The 26585-nt window shown below is 41.1% G+C and overlaps 1 protein-coding gene across 2 annotated transcripts in view; it reads left to right on the top strand.

Annotated features, from left to right (window-relative positions):
• SFMBT2 (Scm-like with four mbt domains 2) overlaps positions 1–26585 on the top strand; it is a 115513-nt gene that overhangs the window by 31654 nt on the left and 57274 nt on the right. The window contains exons 5-7 of one of the 2 annotated variants that reach the window (XM_021384337.1): positions 16030–16118; positions 18758–19004; positions 25717–25814. In XM_021384337.1, the coding sequence (XP_021240012.1) occupies positions 16030–16118; positions 18758–19004; positions 25717–25814 (434 nt within the window). The remainder of the gene's footprint in view (positions 1–16029; positions 16119–18757; positions 19005–25716; positions 25815–26585) is intronic. The other variant, XM_021384338.1, reaches the window with a different exon arrangement.

Genomic DNA, 26585 nt, shown 5'->3' with positions numbered 1-26585 from the left:
ACAGCTAGATCAAGTTGCTCAGAGCCTGGTCCATCCTGAGGTCCCCTCGTGAAGTTTTTCTTACCCAGCAGGGAGATCACTTGAACATGGTGGTCAGTTCGGAATGCGGCAGTTCGTGCTACACTGTGGGTATTACAGGATCATAGGATGGTTTGAGTTGGAAGGGACCTTAAAGATCACCAGTTTCAAACCCTGTGCTTTGGACAGTGTCTCTGTCCACTAGAATGGGTTGCTCAGGGCCCCATCCCACCTGGCCTTGAATGCCTCCAGGGGTGGGACATCCCCAGCTTCTCTGGGCAGTCTGTTCCAGTGAACAGTGGTAGTGACAAAAAAAGAAAAGGCTTTGACTGTCCAAACCCATGCAGACTTATATTTTTTTCAATATTATTTAGAGAATGTGTTTGATTACATTTATCTATATCAAAACCCAAGCCCTTTGCACAGCAAAAAGCTTCAACTTCTGCTAAGAGTGGTGACTTCTTGCAGTAGTGCTGCAGTAATAGACTGATTTATCTGGAAGTGTTTGCAGAACCAAATTCTGTTGTGGCTCCTGACTTCTTGCAAGGAAAGCATATTTCTGTGGGACTCAAACTCCATTCAGGATGCTCAGAGAGAGAGATTAAGATGAGTAGCTGAGATCCCATGGCTTTTCCTCTGCTGCTCACAATTCTGATCACAGTCTGTGAGATAAAGCTGCAGCCAGTGCTGTGACAAAACCATTGGTTCTGGACCTGACATTTAATGCAAGTTGTGCTGGAGGAACAAAGATAGGGGAGGAAGAGAGTAATTGCAGAATGAAGCAGGGACTGTGAATGAGAAGTTGTATTTCCAAGGAAGTATATTGAAGGGAAAGGCTGTGAGCTAACATCAGGCTTCTGTGTGAATAGATTTCCTGAGTGACTTTGCTTTTTAACAGTAGGTAAAATAAGGTGGATATTTGGAAGGTACTTTTGAGACGTTTCAGGGAAGATCTCCCATTGATTGGTCCAAAAAAAACCAACCAAACAACAATAAAACAAACCAAAAAAACTTCCATCCATTGCACGAAACAGCAAAATCCTCCTCCCATGACATTTAAGTGCCGAGGGATTGAAGGATGTAAATAGTTTTATGATTAAGGTCCTAATGAGGCTGCTAAATAAAAATTTGGTTGAGGAGACAGTCAATTTTAGGAGCACTGGGCCTTTATGTTGGAGCCATCATTTGCCATCATCCAACTGTTTGGTGCAAACTATACAACTATAGAAGAAAATGTGGAATGGCTGGGAATCTGCTGCCAAACAGTCCTGTTTGTAGATGTCATGAATAGTAATTGAAGGAACTGAAATGTCTGTATTGGAGGAAAGCTCTCTGAGGTGTGTGCCTCACTCGTGACTGTGGAGCTCTGCACACCTGGAATATCCATCAATGCCTATTTTGGGTTGTCTTCCACTGTCACACGTCTTTCTGCATTGGCTATCAGTCTGTGGAGCTAGAAAGCCCCAAAACCATAAAAAAAAAAAAAAAAAAAGAGATTGACCCAGAAAAAATAACACTGGATGCAAAGCACATGGTACAGTCAACTGAACGTCCATCTGAATGCATTTTTATAAAATCTTCTTTAAAAGTAGTAATTGGAAGATTTTAAGTGGCTATTCAGGGTAATTGCACCTAATTTCCCTTCCCCAGTCTCTTGTAATTTCCCCCAGAGGAATTATGGAGTGGAAATGTCATCTCAATTTGGAAGACTAAGCCTAGGTGGTTAATATGGTGATGTAATATGTAAAATGTCTGCAGGCTTAAATAGCTGCCCTTGGAGATGTCTGTGAAGACTTAAAATTAAGCAAACCAAAACAGCCAAATGAGAAACTATAACTTATAGTCCAAGCATGGCACAGCTTTCTGTCCTTTGTATCAGAGAAGGAGGCAACTTTCTGCACGTTGCTGTAGGAGCAGGGAAGGGTAAATAGGAGAAGGGATTTGAGCATTGTACACTAAACTGAGCGTACGCATTCCTTTAGTGGATATTTTTGATCACATTGAAGGTTAAATTATGTCTACTAGAGCTGAGAAGACTTTAGGGATTTTCTGTTTGATCATTTAGGGCAAGGACAAACCAGTGTCCAGTGTCACGTCTTCAGCAGAGCATTCCTTCAGATGCTCCACTAATGCCATCCTCGAATTTGCTTATGAGGAGCATGCATATAGCAAGCTTGGGAAGCTGCTAGGAGCAGATGCAAGCACCAGCATGATCCCAGACCAGCTGTGACTTGCATGTAATTTTTCTCTCATTGCACGTGATAATGTGGGCTCCCAGTCGCCATGGAAGGGGCTTTCTTCCTGAAGCAGACCATATGCTCCTGGATCCTGTGCAGGTAGCTGTTAAGCGGAGCAGAGATTTAAGTGATGGTCCTATAAAGCATTTTTCTGATGAGAATTTTAAGAGTATTTTGTCCAACTCAGAATCCAATTTCTGGGTCAGTTTTGTCGTTGTTACATGACATTGGAAAGCTCTTTTTCAGAATTCCCAGCTTTTTTTCTGTCTGTGTATATTCTCATTCCTGCTTCATTTTGATTACAATAGAGTAACAATAATAAAAACAAAAAAACCCCACAAAAATGAAACAAGCAAGCAAATTGGCCTGAGGATGTGCTAAAACACTTTCTGATTGATGGTTTATTTTGTGATGTGAAGCAGAGAATCCGCCTCCTGTGTTTGTACTGGAAAAAAAACCACTTTTTTCCCACACTGTCACTTTTGGGAATGTATGAAGAAATGTGGGAAATACAGCATTTTAGGGTTATGGCATAAAAATGCTGGTACTTCCCAATGTGCTGGAGTTGATAGAGAAAATGGATCCAGAGAAAATTTTGTTAAACTCAGGAAGCCATTCTGCTACGTGCTATATATTGCGCCAGGAGAGGTTCAGGTTATAAATTAGGAAAAATCTCTTCTCTGAAAGAGTGATGAGGCACTGGCACAGGCTGCCCAGGGAGGTGGTGGAGTCACCGTCCCTGGAGATGATCAAGAAACATAGAAATGTGGCACTGAGGGATGTGGTTAGTGGGCATGGTGGGGATGGGTTGACAGTTGGATTAGATGATCTTAGTGGTCTTTTCCAACTTTAATGATTCTGTGATTTGCAGAGAACTACAAGCAAATCCTTAAATTCATCCTAGTGCCTCGTTTTCTGTTCGTACCTTGTAGTACTGCTCCTCACCAACTTGAACACAACATCACCAGCCTCCTGCCTGAGTCCAGACAATTTTTATCCAAGGTTTTGCTCTGCCTCGTCTCTGGTATTTTCATGCTGTTGGGTTGAGGTCCAGGCTGCAAATAGTCTTCATGAGAAGGTACAATTTGAAGACTGCTAGCATGTGGCTGTTCAGTCAGGGATGTTTCACCTGCCTATAGCCTCAACACCTGGTAACCTCAGGTAATGTGAGACTAGATATTAAAATTTCAGATAGATTTTGTAGAATTTTTTTTTGTATCTAAAGGTAGATGTAGGGTGAGACAAATTCAGTTTTGTAACATCTAAAGGCAGAAAGGCTAAGTAAAAAACAGACTTTTGGCTGTTTTCCTGGTCTCATGCATTTCTTGTGAATTTGGTAATAGAGAAATAAATTCAACAGTCTCCCCATAGTCTAGCACTGTTACCAGTAAACAAGACTTTTTTTTTTTTTAAGCGATGTTTCTCACTTAAGATAATTAAGACATCACTTTTTTTTTCTGTTTTAAACAATACAATCACTGAATCACAGGGGTTGGAAGGAACCTTGAGAGATCATCAAGTCCAGCCCCTCTGCTAAAGCAGGTACCCTACAGTAGATCGCATGGGTAGGCGTCCAGGTGGGTCTTGAATGTCTCCATAGACTTCACAATCTCTCTGGGCAACAGTGCATATAATGAACTGCAAGTATTATCTCCATTAATTCCCATCTTTCTGTAGCAAATTGGAAATGAAAAAAACAAACGCAGAATTTTTTTTGGACATTGGGTCTCTGTATATATGTGCTTCTGTGTTTTGATGCCTTCATTCACAGTGGATATTTGCTGTAGGCTGTTGGTATTGCCAGAGAAAAAGAGGTAATCGTGCACCACACTGGTTTGTTCTTTATGTAAGAACACTGTATTGCTGTAAATTTGTTTCATTTTACAGAGCTGTCTCCAAAGAATAGCCTTCAGAAAGCAGCTGCAGGATTAGGAAGTGAGAAAAGGCACTTAGTACATGAGATAATTGGACAGAGTTTGAAGGTGTAAGATCAGAGCCTTGGGGGCAATATTTATATTGCAATGACATTCTCTTACAGAATGGCCCATAACTCTCAGGTGTTGTTATGGTGCAGAACCCATTTGAGGCTGGATTATGAGATCCCAAAGGGACAGGACAGGATGTCAAAGTTCCTCTTGTGTTCACTTGCAAAGACAAGCCAAGGAGATAGCATTTGACATCTAGAACAGGTGGCCTCCAGATCTCCCTTACTCCGCAAGCTTCACTTTCTAACATGAGAGGGAACTTGTGCAATGCAGTATTATGTGAGAGTCCCATTATAATTTGTAGTAACTATTGACCTGGTCCACTGTATGCCCGATGGTGGACAGAGATACTAACTCAGGGTATGAAGCAAGCTTTTGACTTGGCTATTGGTTCTGGAGCTAACTTGGGTAGAGATAGATCCAAAAACTACTGCAGTTTGCTTCATGGATGAGCATTTCTTCTTGTTCCTTGTTCTTCTTCTGGAACAAATGCACAGAAAGCATACAAAGTGCTGTCTGTAGGCTTAGTCAGAGTGTTGATGGGCAAGCAACAGGCATGCATCCTCCCCAGTGGCTGCTGGAACTTAGAAATCCAGACTTTATAAAGTATCTGTGCAAAGATGACTTAATGTCTTAATTTTCACCCAGATAAAGCTTGGAAGAAACTCACAGCTGAGAATCTGCTTGGGTCACTTCTGTGCACCTTGGTTAAGGTGCTGATTTTGCCTGGAAAGCAGAGTTCTTATCTATTTTTTTAATCTCTGTGGGATAAAAATGGATTTCAAAATTACAATCAACATACCAGGTTCCACACTTCCCTGAATGCTCCCAAACTCCTGATTTGACAAAGTGTTCATTAAGACTCCTAGGTCTGAAGATTAGGAGTTGGAGCTCTCATCTTGCATGAAACATCTCTTCTGTGCACTGAGCACAGCACTTAATGCAAGCGGAGGAAAAAGTAATCAAGGAATGTGCATGGACGCTTGGGGTTAAGTGGCAAGAATCGTGGAATTTGGATGCTTATTTTCACAGTGAGATGTCACCCTAATGGACATTGATACTAATGATGAGGAACCCCCACGGTTATATGGTTTGTTCAGAGCTTTCAAATGCTGGGCTTTGCCTGGCTTTCAAAAATGCCTCCCAGCAGCTCTGTCTGTGTATGTACACGTATGAGACCATTTAAGTGAGCCATTCCTGGTTAATTTCTAAGTGAGATTTAGTTACCTTCTACCTGGAATTGAATTGGGCAGAGAGCAACGTTATTGCTGTGCATAAAAAGGGCGCAATCTCTGTTTAGATAGAAATTCTGCAGAAGTCTGTATAACCTTTGTGGTTATAAAGCAGGTTTCCTCCTAATTATTACATAGGTATTCAAAAGATAAAACATTGCTCTTTTACCATGTTGGGTGCTATAGCAAAATCAGAATAATCAGCCTTTGTGCCTGCAGATGCAAGGGAGCAGATAAGTGGCCCAAGTTCAGATGTTCCTCTTGAGGAACTTCAGTATTCCCAAGTAAGTTGCCAGGCAGCTGCCTTTCCCAGTTTGTGGGAAATGTATCCCCATTTGTTTAATGGAGCCATTTCTCGTTTGGTGCCTAATCTAGGTGACAAGGTTTCAGAACAGCATTCCAGATGAAGTTAATGTAAAAACACTTTAAAAATAGGGTTACTCACTGCAAGTGAGTGAAAAAGCTGAATCCTTGAATACCACCCTATTGAGGCTGGATGGCAGTAGATGACTTTTGTATGTGTTGAGAACCGGGTGAATTAACTGGTTGCTTTCTCACAAGGCTGAAAGATGGAAAGAGATGAATTTCCCTATCCCGTAACTGTCTCTGGTTCTCCCTCTTCCCCAGTTCCCATTTTCCCAAGGGGGAGCTGTGCTGCATCCCAATGGTCCTCAGTAGTGCATTGCTACTCATGTGAAGTCATCTTACAGTCAAGGGCTATTGCTTTTCATTGCAGGGGAGCTGGACTAGATGACCTTTAGGAATCCCTTCCAAATCAATCAGTCCTATGATTCTAGTAGAAACAGAATTGATAAATTTACTTCTGTCCTTTATGTACTTAATCTGATTGCAATTGTTAGATAATGCCACCTTGATAGAGCAGAGCCACTTTACGTTACCAACATGCCTGTCTTTTTTATTCCTTATTTTATTTTAAGCAATACAGTGCAAGGAGGATATTGACTTTTTAACTAAGGGAAAGTAATTAATCACAGTACTTAGGAGTAGATCATTTGCTGCAGCTTGCATGCCGTAAATGGGTAGCCAAGACCATTGACTCAGTCAATCAAAGCAAGCTGTACAGGTTAATGACACAAGAGTGACCATGCTGTTGTTGGGATTTATTAAGCAAATTTCTCTTCTGATCATGGACGTTGTAAGCAGAAAGCCATAGCAGTGGGCTCTGAAGAAAAGTGTTTGTTTCCATAATGTTGCGTTTGAAGCTAAGACAGCTGAGCCTGCTGCATGGGAGCCTCAGCAGAGGCTGTTGGCAACCCTCCTGCCAGCTGTTTCTTAGAATCATAGAATAATTAAGGTTGGAAAAGACCACTAAGACCATCTAGTCCAACCATCAACCCATCCCCACCACGTCTACTAACCCACGTCCCACAGTGCCATGTCTACCTTTTTCTTGAATGCCTCCAGGAATGGTGACTACACCATCTCTTGCTAGGCAAAACCGCAGTGTGCTCAACAGCACATTTCTGAGGCTGCAATGAGTAAATGGAATGATTTCTGTAAGATCTTGGCATCATTCAGAAAAACAACTTCAATGTGGTAGCATCCACTTGCCCCATTTGCACGCGCACGCTTTTCTCCATAGCATCCCACATCCACTTCTTTTTCTTCTCCCTCTGGTAGTTTCTGTAACTGATTTGGGCACATAGCACAGACCAGAGCGAGCTTCAAAAATGAAAAGCAACTCCTAAGCCACCCGCTGCTTTTTTTTATTGTTATAAAGGGAACAGTTAATTAAGGAGTAGAGAAACACCAGGGGAATACTGTGTCTGTGAAGGACTAAAAGAAGTTAGGAAGTAAAGTCTTCTGTGAACAATGAGACATTTTCTTCCATGCAATTTTGCTTGCTTTGACTAAGAGAATGCAAGTGGATCATTTCTGGATGCCTTGAATGGTAACAAGAAGGACAGCAGTTGGAGTATACTGAAATTCAATATAACCACATGGTACGGGAGTTTTTAAGGTGAGAATGGAAAGCACATGAAATGTTCGTGCCTTTCTTCATTTTTACTCCTTTTTCTAATTGAAAAACGCAAGAGCATGCAGGATTGCATAAATAAAGGTTAAAGTCTGCGCGTTGACCTTTTCTTGGGTCAAAATCATAAAAAGTGCAGTGTGGATATTACTTAGAAATGGGATTGGGTAGTTTTCAGTAGCCTGAAAAATGGAGCGTGCCAGAGGTTTTGAAGACAGTGAGAAAGTTAATATAGAATATTTTTATCACGTGAAGTTGCTCATGCAGTCTAAACAAAGAAGATTAATTTGAAATTAATACATTTTCAAAGTTTTATTTTTAAAAAGTAATTAGATAATTAAGAGCTATAAGAGCTAGGAGATCAATCAGTAGCTTAAACTATCATCCTTCAGCAGTGTACAAGAGTGACTCATTCCATTATAGTTATCACACTTTCTTCCATGAGCCTGCTATAAATGCATATGAATGGGACCGTGATGTACTGATGACTCCGGGAATGTATTTTGAACACTTGGGTATTGTTTGCTACACAGTTTCTTACAGGTTCCATTTTTCCATGAAAATCCCCTATGTAATATTTTCTTTGAAGGCTTTCAGTTTTTGAGATGGGTGTCTAGAAGGTGGCATCTGAGCTCTGAAGTTTGTATCCCTTGAAATGTAAGGCTGCATCATTAGGAAATGGGACCAACAGCATTTCATGTATGGTTTATTTTTTCTATTTTTTTGGGCCCTTGCAGTTTCATCGTTTTGTGATCTGATTCAAACTACAGAACTCTGCCGGCAGGAGAACAGTAGGTTGTTTAAAGTTTTAAATAAGAAAGTGATTTGAAGGCATCTCCAGCCACATTTGTCTTTTTCCAGAGAGCCCACCAAAGAACTGAAAACGAGGAGTCATTTTCATGGAAAATGTCATGAAACTGCTGCATAGCTTTCTAAATTTACTTTATTTTCGAAATGCCTAATAGGGGATCTTGTGCTGGGCTTTGTAGGGTACGCAGCAGAGGATGTTGCTTGCCATGAAGGACTTGGAGATGGGTCGGGAAAAGTAGATACAACCTGAGCCTTTTGCTTGGAGGCCCTCCCCATTTCCTCCTCCATTTTGATTCACAGGGATACGTAGTTCAGCAAGCTGACTGAAAATGTTAGGATTCAGCTGTTTTCTGTCAAAATGCTGTTTTATCAAAATGGTAATATTTTGTAGGAATATGTCAGTTTTGACAAATTGTTTTGATGGGTGAAGTCTAAACAAATTGTTTCAGTGTTCTGTGCTGTTTTGATATAACGACATCTCATTTTGACTCTATCATTTGGACCTTTGTAACATACTTACAGCTTATGTGCTTAGACCTTGATAAAAAATACTTCATCAAATATATTACAACAGTTTTTAAAATATCAAGATGATACGTTTCTTTTTTCTTTCTTTTTTGCAGTGTGCTCTTTTTTGAAAACTGCAATTGTGTATTATCTACATGTAAACTTCTGAACATCCTGAAATACTTGTCTGAGAAGTTTATTGTTCATGAAACGCTGATGTTTTAGCTTGCTTTGTACTGAAGTGATAAGAATTGCCTGGATCTTGTGTGATTATAGTTCCTCTCATTAACCAGTTTTTTCCATTCAATTCCTAGGAAGGATGTAAATTTTTAATAATGATAGTTACCACAGTGACAGTGGTGTCACTTAACAGATTTATCCCAAAGCCTTAAAACCATTCTGTAAAGCTGTTTAAGACTGTGTTCCCACTTCACGTAAGAGAAAACTGAAACTCAGATGTTCAGATGTTAATGGGGACCAGTGGGAATTCTCTAGGGGATATATTGACAGGCTGCTTGTGATCCTGGGTAATGAAAATAAAAATAATACAAAATGTTTTTTTGTCTAGTGATTCTTTTCTTAGTTAGAAGAAAACATAAGCGTAATTTGACGCCATTACTTGTCTTGTACCATGTTACTGGTGGCAGAAGCCCAGGTCCTCTCAGATGGGCTAGTGGTAGGTTGTCCCCATATCTGCATGTGCCTTCTCAATGTGTAGGTTTGGCATAAGTAGTTACCTTGTTCCTTAATATATAGAATTGCTGATTCAGCTTTTATCATGTCTTTGGCTCTTAATTCCACCATCTTACCCAGTGCTGTGGGTCCTCTGTCATTTCTGGCCACCATGTTTGTAGGAATGGTCAAGGTGCAGGTGTTCAACAGAATGCAATAAATTATTTGGAAGTAATGACATTCTGTGTACTCAGTGATCCCTGGTTCGTGGAAGCACAGTCTGGGCCCACCCTGCTTCTGCTTCTGCTTCTTATGTCTTCCCTTGGAGCTGAAAAGAGTAAGAATACCCATGGGATGTGTAAAGGTTGTTGTTGAAGTAGCTTATCTTGGTGTTGTAACCCAGTGAGGTATTTCTTCAACAATTTTTTTCTTTCTGAATGTGTCAATTCAAATTCTTGCTCCTGCCAGTCTTTCAGATTTCAGGGCTTTTTTCCTGTGTTTTGCAGTGTGCTGGTCTTGGAGGAAAAAAATGAATAAAAGGAAAGTAGAAAATGAAGATTTTGTATGATCCCGTGACTCTGGGAGAAGTGGCTTTATGAAAAAGAGCAACTATTAAAGACTAGATAATATCCCAAGAGTTGGTAATGTGATAATAGTATCTCATTCACATTGAATGGAATGCCTATGGCTCAGTGCTTTCATGGGACAGTAAATGTTCTTTTAATCTCTTATTTCTCTAGAGGGGCAGATAAATCTGAACCCGTTATACGCTGTGGCTAAAGCAGGGCACAGACATTATGTGGTTGAATGAGCAGGGGGTGGAAGAAGCTGTCTTGGTTCTCAGGTGCATGGTTAGCACAATTATGGGGGAGGCGGTGATGCAGAGTTTGCAGTGCTGTGCACTTTTTTGCCCTCTTTGCGTGGCTTTTGAGGTCATCATGCACAATACAAGGGGAAGGGGCCATTTTTGAGCTGCTAATTGTGAAAAACAGGGAGAACCTAGTGCGTGGCATGTGGTCCTGAAGGTCCTTTGCACATCAAGCACTGAGCATGTAGCAGCAGCGTTGAAGTTGGCTTTTGGGTTGGCAACCCACAGTCATTTGGGTATTTGGTCATTTAGAATCTTCAGTAATACCAACCAAACTAGAAGCTGCTCTCTTAAATGCGTATTTTTCATCAAGGGAGGCAGGATGGCTTTGTGTTTGTCTCCAGTATGCTACAGAGACTGTAGCAGAGCAGGGATATGCCTTGGCCAAGCAGTGTGCAGATCTGGCCTCAATTTTGGACTGCCTTGCTCTAAGGCAAGTGATTCTGTACCATTTTTATGGCAGGAAGATGCTTTTTAAAGCCTTTGGCCTTGGAACCACAGAGGTGTGAAAGCATCCACCCGCTCACCCGTGCTGGCTCCAAGATGAGCTGGACCCAACCCAAAGGGAGCAGGCACATCCGCGTGTACCAGCTGCTGTTCCAAACAGGGTTATGATGTCACCTCCTACACCTGGAAAGAAAAGTAGTTAGGAGAGCACTGGCATTTTTGGAACGTCACTTGGTGTCATGCATGCCTGGTGTTTGGGGTGTACTGTGTCTGATACCATGCAAACTCACAAGCTTTTCACATGATGAGAGCATTACTAATTCCTGGCTCCTCTCTGGATTATTTGTTGTTTAATCATTCAGTTCAGCCCACGCTGTGGCTTTTGCATCAGTGAGGGCACTAAGTCAAGTCTTTTTTCTGCTATCCTCTCTCTGCTTCTTTCCAGTCATTTCCCCAGTGATACATCTGATGGCACTTGCCCTTGGGGTCTTAGACCATTGCAAAACCTCATCTTCCTTGCTTCTCTGCTCAACCAGCCCCACACAGAGCCATGGGACTGGCACTAAGATGGATCTGTTTCTCATAGTATTACTGGGACTCTTGGTCCAGCTCTGTCCTCATAGAGCACCAACGCCTTGTGCTCTAAGACCAGTCAGTGTGACTGTTACTTCTGCCTTGGTCAAGGAAGCCACTACTGCTTAGTATATCACTTCCGAAGTTACCCCAATGTAATTAAGATATCTCCAGTGCTTTCTTGTCATTGGGCCTATTAGATCTCCTGTTGTGATGTGGACAGCAGTCCCTTTCCATGGTGCCATTGTCACAAATGAGGTGTGCCTTGTGAGGGAGGGGTGGATGTGCAACGGGACAGGCAGCTTTGAGTACTCATCTCTGCTTGGAAGGGATTTAATTCACTGATAAAATTCTTCCAGATTCATGGGTTCTCTGATTGCAAAAACGTTTAAACCCATATCATCCACAAAGAAGTACCAGAGATTTTTGTAACAGCTGTGAAGATTTCTGGTCAACTTTTGAGTCTGCGCAGCTCTGTAAGAGCCAGAGTGGAATGAATGAATTAGTGTGAGAACAACTGTGCAGTTATAAATTGCTCTGCTTTCAGTGACCATGTTGTTCTGTGTGGCTTTTGGTGTTTGTACGACAGCTTGCCTCTCTGCATGAAATGAATCCCTTTGAAGGTATTTAATGATGAGGTTTCTTTTGCTTTATTACATTTGTGTTTCCCTCTCTTCAGAAGGTCCTCCAAAGAGGTCTTCTTGGAAGATGGATCCATTGAAGGGGAGAGAAAATACACGTCTGAGCCCAATGGACCACTCCTGACTCATTTTTATAAAAAAGGAAAAAAGTATTTTTGCCTCAGGCTGCCTGATCTAGTGGTTGGTAACCCTGCCTATGTCAGAGGGCTGGAGCTCAGTGATCTTTAAGATCCCTTCCAACCTAAGTCATTCTGTGCTTCTGTGATCCTTTGTCCCATCCACCATCCTGTCCCACCAACTGGCCAGCTAACTGAAGATAGGCTCTAAAAGCAGAGTTCTTCCAGTATATCTGCAGTAGGAGAGGTCTCGTTGGGTATTTTTCCTATAGCTAATAAGCCAAAATGTGAATTAGTGATTTAAAATCAGTGCTTCAGTTGACAGGCACTAGGTCAGATGCACAAGAGAAGCACCGTTGTTTCCTGAGATGGATGCTCAGGGTGAGCACCCATGCATTACACCGCCAGCTATTCTCATTTACCCTGTAGATTTTCTTTTGTTTGAATATTCTTGTTTAACATTTTGCTTGGTCCTCAAAGGCTTTCGCAGATCTCATGATGATTCAGATTCACTTCATTACTACTAGGAATTAATATTTGCATTGCAGTGATTTGCACAGCAGTACTGAGAATCCTGATCATGCTCTACAGGCACAGAAAAAAATGTGCAAAACCCTGTTCCTAAAACTTCCAGTGCAGTCTGTTCTCTCCCGGGGGTTTCCAGAGTCCCTTTATCTGCAATGCAAAAGAAGATTAAAATGAAGCAAAACACCGCATACTGGTTTTGTTTCGGGAGGATGGTTCTGAAACCACTTAGAAACTGGGGGTAGTATGTATTTCAGCTGAGCCTGTTCTATCTGAAAACAGAGATCATCTTGTCTCTTTTGGCCTTCGGAAGCCCGTAATCCAGATTTAAATGTTGACAGGGTCCCCATTTTATTTATGCGCCCAAAAGCTGTGCGGTTCAAGTCTTAAGAGAGGACAAAGTATTTCTCTGAGAGGTGTTGGCAGACAGCAAGATCTGTGAATCTGGCACTGCTGAGACATCTCAAATTGGGCATCTGGAAATGGAGGCTTCTGAAATCTGTTGTCAGCTTTGAAAATCCTGACTATTTTTCTTCCCTCCTGCCAGCTTTGAAAGTCTGAACTAGAGTTGCAGGTGGTTTTTTTTTATTTTTTATTTTTTTTTTTATTATCACATTTGTCATTCCTTAGTAATGAAGCTCTGGCATTAAAAATTTGGCTGACAACTTTGTGGGCAGGAGCCAAAATGAAGTTCGGTTTGCACCCTTCCCTGATGCACCCAGTGCATTTTGCATAAGTCTGAACGAAAGACTCCAGTCCCATTCATTATGGCAATTACTGTTTTCTCACTGATGCCAGCATTAAGCTTGTTTATTGTTGTAATGTATGTGAACAGGAACTAATGAGGTGTGTGCAGTGTGAGTGTTGAGAGTGAAAGCGCCATGTAAAAACTATTTATTTTCGGGCTATTCCTTCATCTTAAATAATATAAAGGTGAAAAATCTCCTGGAAATAATACAAAATTGGTGCAGAAGACTTAGAGCAGTTCCATACTAGCTTAAATGTTATTTTATAGATGCTCGTGACCAGCACTTTAAAGTTTGCTGACTTTAAATACATCTAAATGCACTTGCAAGGTCATTTAGATGTATGAATACGTGGTTTGAGTGACACTGGGAGAACTGGCTTTTGGGGAAGGAGCACAGCTGAGGAAGTAAGATCTGCTGGGCATGGATTTGACCATTTGCCATGGCCAACTGTGTGGATCGCATAAGGTATTTAGGCTATAATTTGAATCTGAGACAAAGTTTAAGTGTGCCAAGCATCCAAACAGGAAGCAAGCTCAAGCAGGAGCATTTTTCCTGGTTTTGTGGCAGTATCATGTAACTGGAGGTGAGATCTGTAAGAGCCTTGCAAGGATCAGTGTGAGTATTGCCAGCCCTGACTTGTGCTGGACTTCGATTTCTTGAATTGAAACCCCTTCTCATTTCAAGGTCTCTGGAATGTGTTTGTGGAAAGAAATAGCTACTTTTGGGGGATATTTGCTGCTAGACAGCTTGGGATTGTGTTTTACTTCTCCCCCAAAGGCAGTGAGTGTTTGCTGGACATTCACAGATTGAATACCTCTGATGAACAGCTATGTGCTGGATGCACATATACAGAATGCTTCATCAGCTTGATATCAAATCTCTGCTCAGCCTGTGTGCTCCTCTGTAGCATGGAGGGGGTAAAAGCCATCCCTCATTGCGGGGCGTGTAGCACCCGTAAGCCCTTAACAGCAGGTACTGATATGGCCCCACTCATAGAATTGTAGGAACATTTACCCATTTCTCCATCCATCCATTTGAGCGTGGCCATCTAACTCTTCCTGGACATCTGGTTCATGCCCAGGCTGTGTTCCACCTTCTGTGTTTGGACAAGAAGAGAGGTATGGCTCCTTATCCCATCCCCCACCGACGTAACATGCCTGTAAACAGAGGAAACAAGTTGCAAGTCTTCAAAGATGAGAATAAATTGCCTTTTTCTTTGAAGTAGTCAGTAAAGGGGAATGAGGTACCTTGGGCTGAGCTGCTCACCGGGAGGTGGGTCTAAAGGAACAATTTTTGCAGGAGTACTGGGGCTTCCTGGGGAGCTGAGTTACTTGAAACACTTCTACATCTACTCATGCTTCAGGTGGAGTCCCTAACCTCGGATTGTGTATTGCTGGAGCACTGCCATCTTTGGGAGGAGCTGAGTAGTCAAGTCACTGCATTTCTAAACTGTTTAGGAGTCTTGTCCTGATTTGCGTGCAGCGTGCTTTGATTTGTGTTGCTCTTGGTTGACTAACATGACATTCCTCTGAAGTGTTAAGCAAGGACTAAGGACTCACTTTCTTCTGAGCAAAACTCAAGGGCTGCTGTAACGTAATTATTTTGGAGCTGTGCAGGTTGATGTACAACCCTTCCTGGACTCCCCTATGGGGTAGTAGTCTTTAAACCAGTTGTTTGTTCGGAAGTAATGTCATAATTTTCAAATGATTGTGATTTTTCCCTTCTGTAGGTGTAGGTATGATTAACATATCTATATCACTGTTGGTTGTATAAACATGTAAATAAGTTTCTTGGGGGGAGATCAAAATGTTTCTGATGTAATTTAATTGCCATTTACAGATAGGTGAAATTAAAATTTGACTTCTGGGTTTGCAAATGTCCAATGCATTCAAAGAGACGTCTGACTCTCTGAAGCTGAGATATGCTGAATTGCTTTTGAGTGCCCAATCTTCCACTAATTTCAACAGTAATTGATGCAAAATTTGAATCCCAGAGGCAGCATCTGTACGTTTTAGTTAAATCTTATGTAACTTTGTTGACACAGATCCTAAAGTAGCACAGTCATGCAGCATTTAGCTCTGAAATGACTGAAAATATTTTTAAAATGTATTAGAACTTTCTGGTCAATAATTTAAGGCTTATTACAAGTGTATTGACTCAATGATTGATGTACAATAATCTCAGGCTTGAATTTTCTGCTTTTAGGGGGAAAGAGCCTCTAGCTGTCCTGTCAAGGAACTGAAAAGTTTGAACAGATTTTTTTTTCACTCAGCTCATCGTTCAAAATAAAAAGAGACATTATAAAGCATTTCTAAGCCTACATGGGAAGCAGGAAACTAGTACAGAATCATAGTAGTTACACAAGCCATGGTCAGTTTGGAATGGGAGAGCTGGAGATGCTAAGGCACAGTGTAGTAAATCCCTGTCACTGCAGCAGAGCACGACCTTCCCATATTTTAGAGGTGTAACCACAAGGCTGTGCCTGGCTTGCTCAAGCAACGTGGACAACGAACCATCTTTTCTCCTGTTCAGGATTGCAATTGTACCTGAAACTTCAGAGCTGATAAGTCCTAAGGAGCTCTCTCTAAAGTGTACATGAAAAGTCCATTGCAGTCTGCTGCTCTGAGCATTTCTTTTCTTCCCTCGTCCTCTGCAGCAATCAAAGAGAAGTATGTGGACTGGACAGAGTTTCTTATCCATGATTTGACTGGCGCCCGGACCGCACCTGCAAATTTACTGGAAGGCGTATGTATTAGATTGCAGTTTCTATCTGATAGTGTCTCGTGGTGTGCATGCTGCAGCAGTGCTTGTGCTCCTCATGTGTAGGGCTGTGCACTTGCAACATCTGTGTGTCCACAGCTGTGCAAAAGTTAGGAGCGACGTTGCCTTAGTTCTGCCAGCTCTGCTTCTGTCTGAGTCGTGGGGTATTTTATTTGCCTTAAGGCTGGAACGTGCTTAGAAATTTGTGTTTTTGTATGCCAGGAGGTGAAGGAGAATGCCCACAGATTGGAGATGGGTGTTGGTAGGTTGATGGGGAGCACTGTCAAATTTATGTGTATATAGAATTATAGAATCACCAATGTTGGAAAAGACTTCCAAGATCGTCCAGTCCAACCGTCCATATAGAGATAACTCCCTGAGGGACAGCAGTCAGGCTTAGCAGGGAAGTTGGGTGAGGTGACCTTGCTCATTGGTGGCTGGATAAGAAGAAGGGGCTATTTTTGCAGATGCATCCATGTAGCAAAGAACCTGGCTTGTGTGGCACACTTGCAAAGAGATTTGCACTTGAGACACGCTTGAGATCTTAGACAATATTTCACAGCTTCAGCTTCAGATGGAGGGGAGCAGGGCTCATCGTCCTTTCCATTGGGAAGGCACCCATCTCTGGTGTATGCCAATGCCATTAGCAACCTCTCTGTTCCCATTCAGGGTCAGGCTGGACGGGGCTTTGAGCAACCTGATCGAGCTGTAGGTGATCCTGCTCATTGCAGGGGAGTTGGACTAGATGGCCCGTATGAGTCCACTCCAACTCAAACAATTCTGTGATTCTACAGGCAGCGAAAATAGGAGGTCCCAGGCAGAAACGCAGAGAGCTCACTGCCTTGGCTTGAAACAGTTTCTCACCCTCTTCTGGTGTTGTATGTGATGTATGTGCTTAGTGCTGTCTGTGTTGTGCAATGTATGTTACCCCCCTGTCGACACATTTGCTGTTCGTGAGTGCTGCAGATTGTTCTTATACTGTTAAATCAATATGCAGTGATATATTCTTTTAACATGCTAGCTATGCATATAAAGAGTTCTTGAATTATGGTAAATGTTAATATTTCAAGCAAGCCAATTATTAATCTTAGCCATTGAGTTCTCAGGAGTAAGTGACAGCCCTTTGGCTTAGAATTTAGCGCACAAATCAGAGAAGCAATATTCACATTTTTGTGGTCAGGGTTTTGTAAAAATAAGGTAAATCATTACACCACCATTTGATGTTAAAGAATGTTTTGCTGGAATGAAGCAGTGTATGAGAGGAAAAAAAAATAATCTAAGTAGATTCCTATCATGTTATTATGTTTTAAAAGCGCATTTTGCCATGAAATAATATTTGAAGAGGTTGTGCAGGTGCCTGTAGCTTGTACAGTAGAAGAGTTTCTTATAATGGCAGATATATTATTTTGAGAAATATCTGTTAATAATAGGTCTGATTAAAAGTGTATATGTGGTAAGGTTTTAGTTCTTTTAAATCTTTTTTTTCTTACCAAATTCTCATTTTGATGCCTGTTTTTTTGGCTTAAAAGAGATGTAGTCAAATTTGGGTACACTTCAAAATTTGAATATTTTTAAAAGTCGATATGGGAGAGCTTTTTGAAAAAAGGAAAATAAGGCTTCCTCCTTTTATTTTTTTTCTAGCCACCCATAGAAGGAACTGACCTGGGCTGACACTGATTTGCAGAATTAATATTTAAAAAAAAATCAAAGTGTGGAAGGCATATAATGTTGAATTAAGTAGAAGCAGAACAACCACGCACACAAGAAGAAAGATTGTGCTGTTTTTTTCATATATTTTGCCTGTGCTTAACATCTCCTTTGAGGAGCAATGCTTTCAACTTTTGGAGTGATTGTTAGTGCTGTTCTTAAAACCCTGGAAGTAAGAAATTGAGTAAGAATTGGAACTTGCTTTAAAAAAGTAAAAAGAAAAATAAAAGGCTCTATCTGTTACATTAGCAAGGAAAAGCCTGACAACACAGAGTTGCTCGCAATCACAAAAGAAAATCACTGAGCCCCAAAGGTATTGTTCTGAAAAATACCACATATTTGTTTTAATGCCTGCGGTTGGCAACTTTGAAGGTGTAAAGTTAAACACACGCAAATGGTTGCAAAACCACCGTAGACATTTCCATTAATGACAGTGGGAATAATTTGCTCCACGTTCTGGTAGAAGCAAGGGAAAAGACCAGTGCCCAGAAGGCAATTTCAGTGTCACGCCCAAAGTAGTTGCCTTTTAGGTAAACAGCAGAATCCGATCCTGTGGTTGGTTCTTACCGGCTGCAATCAATGAGAGTTTGGTTTGAAATCTTTCAGTATAACTGAGCTTTGCATTGTTCAGGAGCATCCTAAGTGGATGTCCCTTATGGGCTGTTCCACCTCTGACTATTCTTTTTTTGTTGTTGTTGTTGATGATGTTGGTTGAGAAATTAGCACAACTGTTGTTTTCTGTTTTACTTCTGAATTTGCACTTGGAAGACATTGGGTAAAATAGAAGAAGAACAGACTGTTTGCTGATCGCTTGGATGATGGTGTGAAAAACAAAAATAATCTTCTGCTGTCATCTGTTTCCTTGAGAAGTCTTCAAATAAAGTTTAAAATAAGGAGTTTTGCTTCTATTCAAACAGCCTCTGCGAGGAAAAAACCCTGTAGACCTCATTACAGTTGATTCCTTAATAGAGCTGCAGGATTCCCAGAATCCCTTTCAGTACTGGATAGTTAGTGTGGTTGAAAATGTTGGAGGAAGATTACGCCTTCGCTATGTGGGATTGGAGGAGACTGAATCCTATGACCAGTGGTTGTTTTACTTGGATTGCAGACTTCGACCAGTCGGTTGGTGTCAAGAGAATAAATACAGAATGGACCCACCTGCAGGTAAAAAAAAAAAAACCTTCTAAAAATACTGTTTTCTTTTGTGATTTTTTTTTATGTTTTAAGATTCTTGTGCAACCCATTTCTTTTCCAGCATTCACATTGCTTTGTCAGCAGTTTTTAACTGGAACACAGATTGCGTGCAAGAGCCATCTGATTTGGGTTCAAAGTAGTGAGTCTGGTAAACTGTATTAAATGTATTTAATAAACTGAGGTTGGTGTTGCTCACTCCTGGAAGGAAATAGTGTGCAGTAAGAGTGGCTTTGTGCATGGAGAAGTGGAGCTGATGGAGATGGTCCAAGGATGTGCCTGCTTGCCCAGCCCCTTGCTGTAGTGTTTTGGTGTCCAGGTCTTCTTGGTCTTTCTGTAGGCATCCTAGTGTAGGGCTCACTAAAATTCCATTTTCTGTTCTCCAAATCAAGATTTAGGTGACATCTGTCAGCATAGTTTATGTTCCGTTTGCTCTCCCATAACCCAAAGACCTCTTGCCATTCGGTTTTCTGTGGCCATGCACATTTCTCATGGATAGCAGTGTACTTGCATGGAATTTCTTGAGGCTGGAGAAAGTGTTTTGGGATATTTATGGTCCCTTCAATGTAGGTCTTTCACATCCAGAAGTAACATGGCTGTACAGATGCTAAGTAAGACCTGCCTTGTGTGTAACCAACTCAGAAGATGTAATGTCTGCCTGAATAAGTTGACTCACTAAAGAAATATTCCTTTGAATAAGTGGTAGATGTGTCTCAAAGATTTAAAAGACCACCGTTTTTGTCCTGAGTTATCTCCAAGGGAGCAAAATTTTTGCAAGTATATCAGACCGGATCAAATACCAGGAAATTGCGAGTTGGAGAAGAACGTCTTTGAAGTTGAGTTTAGTCTTCAGATGAGTTTGGAAGGAGTGAGATAGGTACTCCAGTTAAACCAGTCTAAGGTCAGAAAATGGAACTCTCAAACCCAAGGGCAGGAGAAGTTCAAGGGACAGTCAGGCACAAGCAAGCTAGGCTATGAGGCCAGCCAGTGGTAGAGTCTGGGGGTGAAATGGAAACAGCAAAGGGAACAGGATCAAACTGTGATGCAAGAAGTGCAAGGCTGTAGGTGTAGGAGAAAAATAAAGATCTCTAAGGATTGGTAAGCAGCATAAGGCTCTGGGGTCACAGCACAGCATGGGCTCAGGACTGTTTGCAGCCTCCTGAAGAAATGATTGCAGAGACGTTTACTGGGTATGGAGATGTGATTCCACCTAGGCAGTACCCTATTACACTGGGGGAAGACTGGAGTGGTGGATTTTCTCCACCACACTGATATTATTGGTCAAAACTTTGTGAAAACTTCTAAAAATCAGGTTTAATCAGGTTTCTCTCAGGGCATGTGACGTTGAATTGGTCTGTCTTGAGTTGGCTGAGTTGGTCCAAGATGGTTGTCTTGAGATCTCTTGAAATTATTATCTGGTTAAACATAACAGTCTAGACTGTGACATGTATGTTCTGCTTTGGGGCTGGAAGTATGCAACCCCTGTATTTTTCTTAAAGCTGTGGTTTGTGCTTGGGGGCCACAAAGCTGCTTACCAATTCTTGTGAAGTAATGCCCGCATTTCCTAGCTCTCTGTACCTCTAAGCTGTGTTTGCAAGAACCACCATTTCCCTTGAGACATATGCTTTCTGGGTTAATGCATACATTCTGGCACAGCAGGCCTACTCCACTTTTTCCTGTGTTGATGGGCAAATTGTCCAGGTCTGTGCTTCATTCTTCTTTAGCCATAGATGAAATTTTTCCATGGGAATGAACGATGGAAGAAAGGTAGCTCTCCTTTGGATGAATGTTCCTGAGGTGACTTTTATCCCTTGCACTTTATTCAGAGTAGTTACCATGATATGTGCTGTTCACAAATCAGCATGGTTCTTGGGTCTAACTTGGGGTCTTGAATGCTTTTTGGAAGTGTGTGCTTTTCTTCTAAGAGAGGTGGGAATCAATGTCCTCCATCACTTCTAAATTAGATGTGAGTGCTGGAGAGCATGAATATCACTCTCTCGGTTATTTCACAGAGCATCTGTGTTACAGAGAAACACCTTTTCATTGACCATCTCTGAAACCTCTTGGCCTGTATAGGTTTGGTTAGTCAATACAGAAATGGCCTAAACTGCATTTGTACTTCTTCTTTGTCTATTCTCTCCTTTTCCTTTTATCCATTTGTGTTTCCTTCTGTACTGATTTCTCTCTTTTTTTTTTTCTTCCCAGTTGTCTTATCTTTAAAACTGTTTTTGGACTCTGTTTGATGAAATTGTGTATTTTTGTCCTTCCCTCTCCTTAATTTAACTACTTCTTACATTTCTTTCATGTCTTCATTTAGAATCTGTTTCCTCTCCTTGGCATTTCTCTAGCCATTCCCCTTTTAGTGAGCATTGTTATTATTGAGTTCAGTGACATACATCTTCTTGCTGACATTGTCTTAAAAAATTACACATCCTAGGACGTTGTCTTGCTGGAGTTTGCTGAGAAAAGACCCTTTGGGTGTGAGCCTTTCCATTTTTTCTTGAGTCCTGTTGTCCTGAAGTCTTCCCCTAGGGTTCTTTCTTTAACCCATCCCTGCCCTTCTGGGCTATCCAGTTGTCAGGCTCTCCATTCCAGGGAGTAACCAGTCAGAAATGGGAATCTAATGCATCCTGAGGGGCAGGAATGCTGGTTGTGCAACTTCGGACATCATGGATAATACTGGCCATTTGATGCCCACCTAACATCAGCTTATTCATAAAGCAGAATGGATGAATAAAGCTTATTATGAGACTGCTGTGGTGTAACGCGCAGACAGGAAGCAGCAGTGAGTTGTCAGGATAAGGTGCTGGGCAGCGGAGAGCTTTGAAGAAACTTAGGGATGAAGATGCTAAACGATAGTCTGTCACAGGATGTGATTTCCTAAGGAGATTGTGCCAGGAACATGTCCCTACCTGCTTCCCTCCTTTCTGCTGGCTTCGATAAATGAGATTTGGTTTGGAAAGACCTTTGGTGTCACCGGTGTAGACTTTCTTAGGAAAGAGTGACAATGTGTGGGTAATATTTTTATTTAATGTTTATTGTTTATTAAAATTTTTCATATTATATATGTTTTAAAAAACACATTTAATTTTTTTTTTATACATCAGATTAGATTCACATTTTATAGGCACCGAAATGATGCTTCAACATGATCTATTTCTTTCTCTTTATGATCAGTGGAGAGAAGAGGATGTCTAAGTCATTCTGTCATAGGTCAGATGAAATGACATCTTCATAAGCCTGTTTTTTTCCACTCAGAGGGTTGAGAGGAATGAGCACAGGGCTGGTTGTCTAACTTTTGAACTTCTGAAGTCTGTGGCGATGTCTGCTTGATTGCTAAAAGGAGCAGCCTTAGACTCTTTATAAAAGCTACTGTGAATATCCTATGAAGAGATGTTGAGGACACACAACTTCCAAACCAGGCTGTGTGCCTAATTGGTATCAAATGAGGATGTTCAGTTTCACATCTTCTCTGCAGGTTATTACAGTGCTTTACCAACCCCTGACTTGGAAGCTGTGTATGCACCATTAGCTTCATTTCCCAGTGTGTCTGGGTTGTGGTTTTGCTGTGCTGATCTGCCTCTGGCACCTGGCAAGCTGACTATCACATTGCACAGCAGTCTGAGGTCAGGCTTCCAAAATACAGGACATCCTTCTCTAAAGGAGATCCCATTGTTCTGAATGTCTACAGCGTCTTGGGTGGAGAGGTCTTTTTTATGAAGCCAGCTGCATCCTAGCACCAACTTAATGTATAAGAATGTACAGAGAGAGTTCTTAGAAAATAACATCCCTGCTGTGTTCCCAACTGGGAACTTTTCAACAGCTTTATATGTCCTGTAGGCTCTTTAACTGTGGTAAAGAGATCGTAGCACTTTTTGCTTTATCACTTGGATCTGAATCCAGGATAAGCCTCCTTGCTACCCCAAATTGGCAGAGGCAGCTTGACACAGTGCCACTGATAGTCTTTGCCTCAACTGTTTATGCAGGAAGAGGTAGTCTTGTTTTATGTTACTTTCTATTTAAAGACAAATTGGCAGTCATTTTAATTGCTCACTCCTTGTTAACCTAAATACAGATTGACACAGTACACTTTGTTCAATTACCTGCAGCACTATCACTTAAACACAATACTTTATGCTCTTTTAACCATGCGATTTAGTGTCCATAAACTTGCCAGCATAAGCTAACTGCCACTGTCTAATGAAATGTGCATGTAATACTGCTTGTTGGTTATTGAAACAATTGAGGTTGTATTAATCTTTCAAAACTTGTTGACACCAAGGAAGTTGCTGCTTGTTTTCACTGCTGTTGCACAGAGTCACTCCCAAAGGCCACATTAGAATTGTAGAATCACAGAATCATTAAGGTTGGAAAAGACCACTAAGATCATCTAGTCCAACCATTGACCCATCTCCACCATGCCCACTAACCCATGTCCCTTAGTGCCACATCTGCCCTTTTCTTGAACACATCCAGGGATGGTGACTCCATCACCTCTGTGGGCAGCCTGTTCCAGCGCCTCACCACTCTTACTGATAAGAAATTTTTCCAAATATCCAACCTCAACTTCCCCAGCAAAACTTGAGGTCTTTTCCTCTCATCCTGTCACTGTTTCCTGGGAGCAGAGGCCAATCCCCACCTCACCACAACCTCCTTTCATTTTGTTGTAGAGAGCAATAAAGTCTTCCCTGAGCCTCCTCTTCTCCAGACTGAACAATCCCAGTTCCCTCAGGTGCTCACTATAAGACTTGTGCTCCAGACCCTTCACAGTGTTGTTCCCCTTTTCTTCTTTCTCTCCCATATACCACTACCATCATGATGGGAAACTAAGTTCTGTTTTCAGCCTGCTCTGTTTGGCAGGCATCCATCTGGGCGTTCTGAAATTCCGAGTTTGTATTGGTAGAAGCAACAGGTTGGGGTGAAATCATGACTTATTGACTATTTCTGGTTTTGGCATCATTTCAGCCCAAGAGGGAGAAACAAAGTAGGTCATTTCCCTTCCTGCTTTTCAACCATTCAAGACTCCTTCAAGTAGGTGAAGTATTGGAACAGGCTGCCCAGGGAGGTGGTATATCACCATCCCTGCAGGTTTTCAAGAAAAGAGTAGATATGGCACTGAGTGGCATGGTCTAGAGTTGTCACAGACCTGGGTTGATGGCTGGACTAGATTATATTAGTGATCTTTCCAATCTCAACAATTCTGTGATTCTAAGTAAGGGGAAAACTGGTGCAGTGGGCACTATAAAATAATGAACAATTAGATGAAGAGCTCATTTCTTAACACTTGTGACCACCACACATGCTGTAAACAAAGACTTGAAATGTGTGTTCCCATTAATAACCAGACAGCTGAAGAATTCACAATAAAGCCCTGAAAGGTTAACGTTTCCCTTTAAGTATGTTTAAATTCATATGCATACCCGTGATGTCTGTCTGAAGTAGCAAAGTTTGATATAGTGGAAGTATAAATACATCCACTTCCAGTGAGTGATTCTGCAAATCCTGTTTTGATAAGGTCTTAAATCTGTTGAAATCAGAGCATAAAATTCTCTTGTACTGTCAGTGCTAGGTGACAGTGCTTGCCAATTCCTTTTTTATATATGTTCCTTTTATTTCCTCCTTCGGAATTGTAAGATACCACAGTAAATCTTTGGTAGCCTGCAAATATATATTGTTCCTAGATGTACAGAATTTAAATGCAAATTTGACTGACTTGAACTGAGGTGGAAGTGAGTGAAGCCCCACTGACAAAAGCAAAGCTTCACACTGTTCAGTCTTTATCAAGGTTCAAGTTTATTATTAAGTAAATGTTCATTTCCATTTTAATAATTGTTACAATCTCTCTACCTGTCTTGTCTCTTGAAGACCTTAATACGAATGCTCTGCAATAACTTGTTATGTACGGGATAGCAATATGTTTTCTAGGGTAGAAGTAAATCCAGTATAATGTTCTTCATCATAGTATTGTTTCCTACATTTTTTTTTCCCTTGGTGGTTCGTAGGCATTTCACTTCTCTGAACCATAAAAGGCTTGCTAATATAATGATTTAATAATATTAAACCTATTTAAAGAAACTCACTGAAAGCAGTGTGAAGCTGCACAGAGACATTGCTTAAAAGTGTAATGATTGGAATTCTTAAGTGTAAGTCTCTGAATTGATTTGATGCTCAGTCAGATACCAAAGATGGATTTGTGTAGATATCTAGCTGAAATGTTCCTTCCCACACCTACCCCCCTACAAAAAATTCCTGCAGTAGTGAATTTTCAATGAACAGAAGCATTGTTAAGGGTATTTCTGTTTTTGTTCAAATATAAATAATATGATCTCAAAACCCGAGGCTCCTCAAACTGGAAAATTTTGGTATTTTTGTTATTTTCAAATAATGAGATAATATAGTTCATTTTTCTTCAACAAAAAATGAAAGACATGTATTTTCCTGGGTTTTACTCCAGGATATAGAACACAATCTTCCCTAAATGTGCCTTTGCTCCTTGCTTTTGTATTGAGTTTATCCACACTATACTACTTGGGATATACATGCTGCTCATTACAATTGGGCCATCCGTTTTTATGACATAGTAACTTAAGACTTTCAGAAATCTTTGATTCCCAGATGTTCACCTTTTGGTCTTGCATTTTTTTTAATTGGTTTTTGTTTTTGTTTTTTGTTACGATTGCTTTAGATATCTATTCTCTGAAGACAGTATCTGAGTGGAAATGCGCTCTGGAAAAATCCCTTAATGATGCAGCAAATTTTCCTCTTCCAATGGAAGTATTCAAGGTAAAAAGTGCACATTTTTCTTCAGTTATGTAGGATGCTTCAAAAGTAATGCCTCCTGTTTATTTCCATGGAAACTACTGCGGATACAAAGAGCACAGTAACACTACTTGATAGAACAAATTCTCAGCTACAAAACGCTATTTTTCAGTATAATCACCACCATTGGCTGTGCATTTTTTGCCAGTGATGAACAGCAGCCTGCATGCCACGTTCATAAAAACTTGCACCAGTGGAGATGACCCACTGTTTCAGTGTTTCATCACCCACCACCTCACTGTGCGCACATGCACTGTTTGGTGTTATGTTCAGCAAGGGTTGATGAACGTCAGTGGGTGCAATTTTGTCTGCATTGAGGAGTTCAGTTCCACCCCTTTGCTTCATATGCACTTCCATGTCAGATGCCACTTTGTCACACTGCCCCTCTCCTGCCATCTGTCGCACGGCAACAAAATGTCATGGAATACTGGTTGGAAGGTTCAACCTTTGCTGCCATACTGCCAACATCCACTTCTGACATCATGGGCCAACATAATAAAATAGGAGGCATTACTTTAGGAGCAACCCTTGTACATTGCTATCAAAGATCACAAATGAGGTGTTTGTATAAAATGCAGTTTTCTGTGAACTCTTCTCTCAGACCTGATTTCTTGCCGTCACCGTTTTATAGATAATGGAGGGGTGTGATCAACACTGATTTCTCCAATATCAGCATTTCTCCAACACCATTTCTAATGTGTTTAATTATGCACACCTCAGTTTTCACAACCTGTG

Source organism: Numida meleagris, chromosome 1 (genome assembly GCF_002078875.1).
Source record: "Numida meleagris isolate 19003 breed g44 Domestic line chromosome 1, NumMel1.0, whole genome shotgun sequence".
NCBI classification, from domain to species: domain Eukaryota; kingdom Metazoa; phylum Chordata; class Aves; order Galliformes; family Numididae; genus Numida; species Numida meleagris.
Note: the sequence above shows the minus strand (reverse complement) of the source record. Positions and strands in the feature narration are given on the sequence as shown.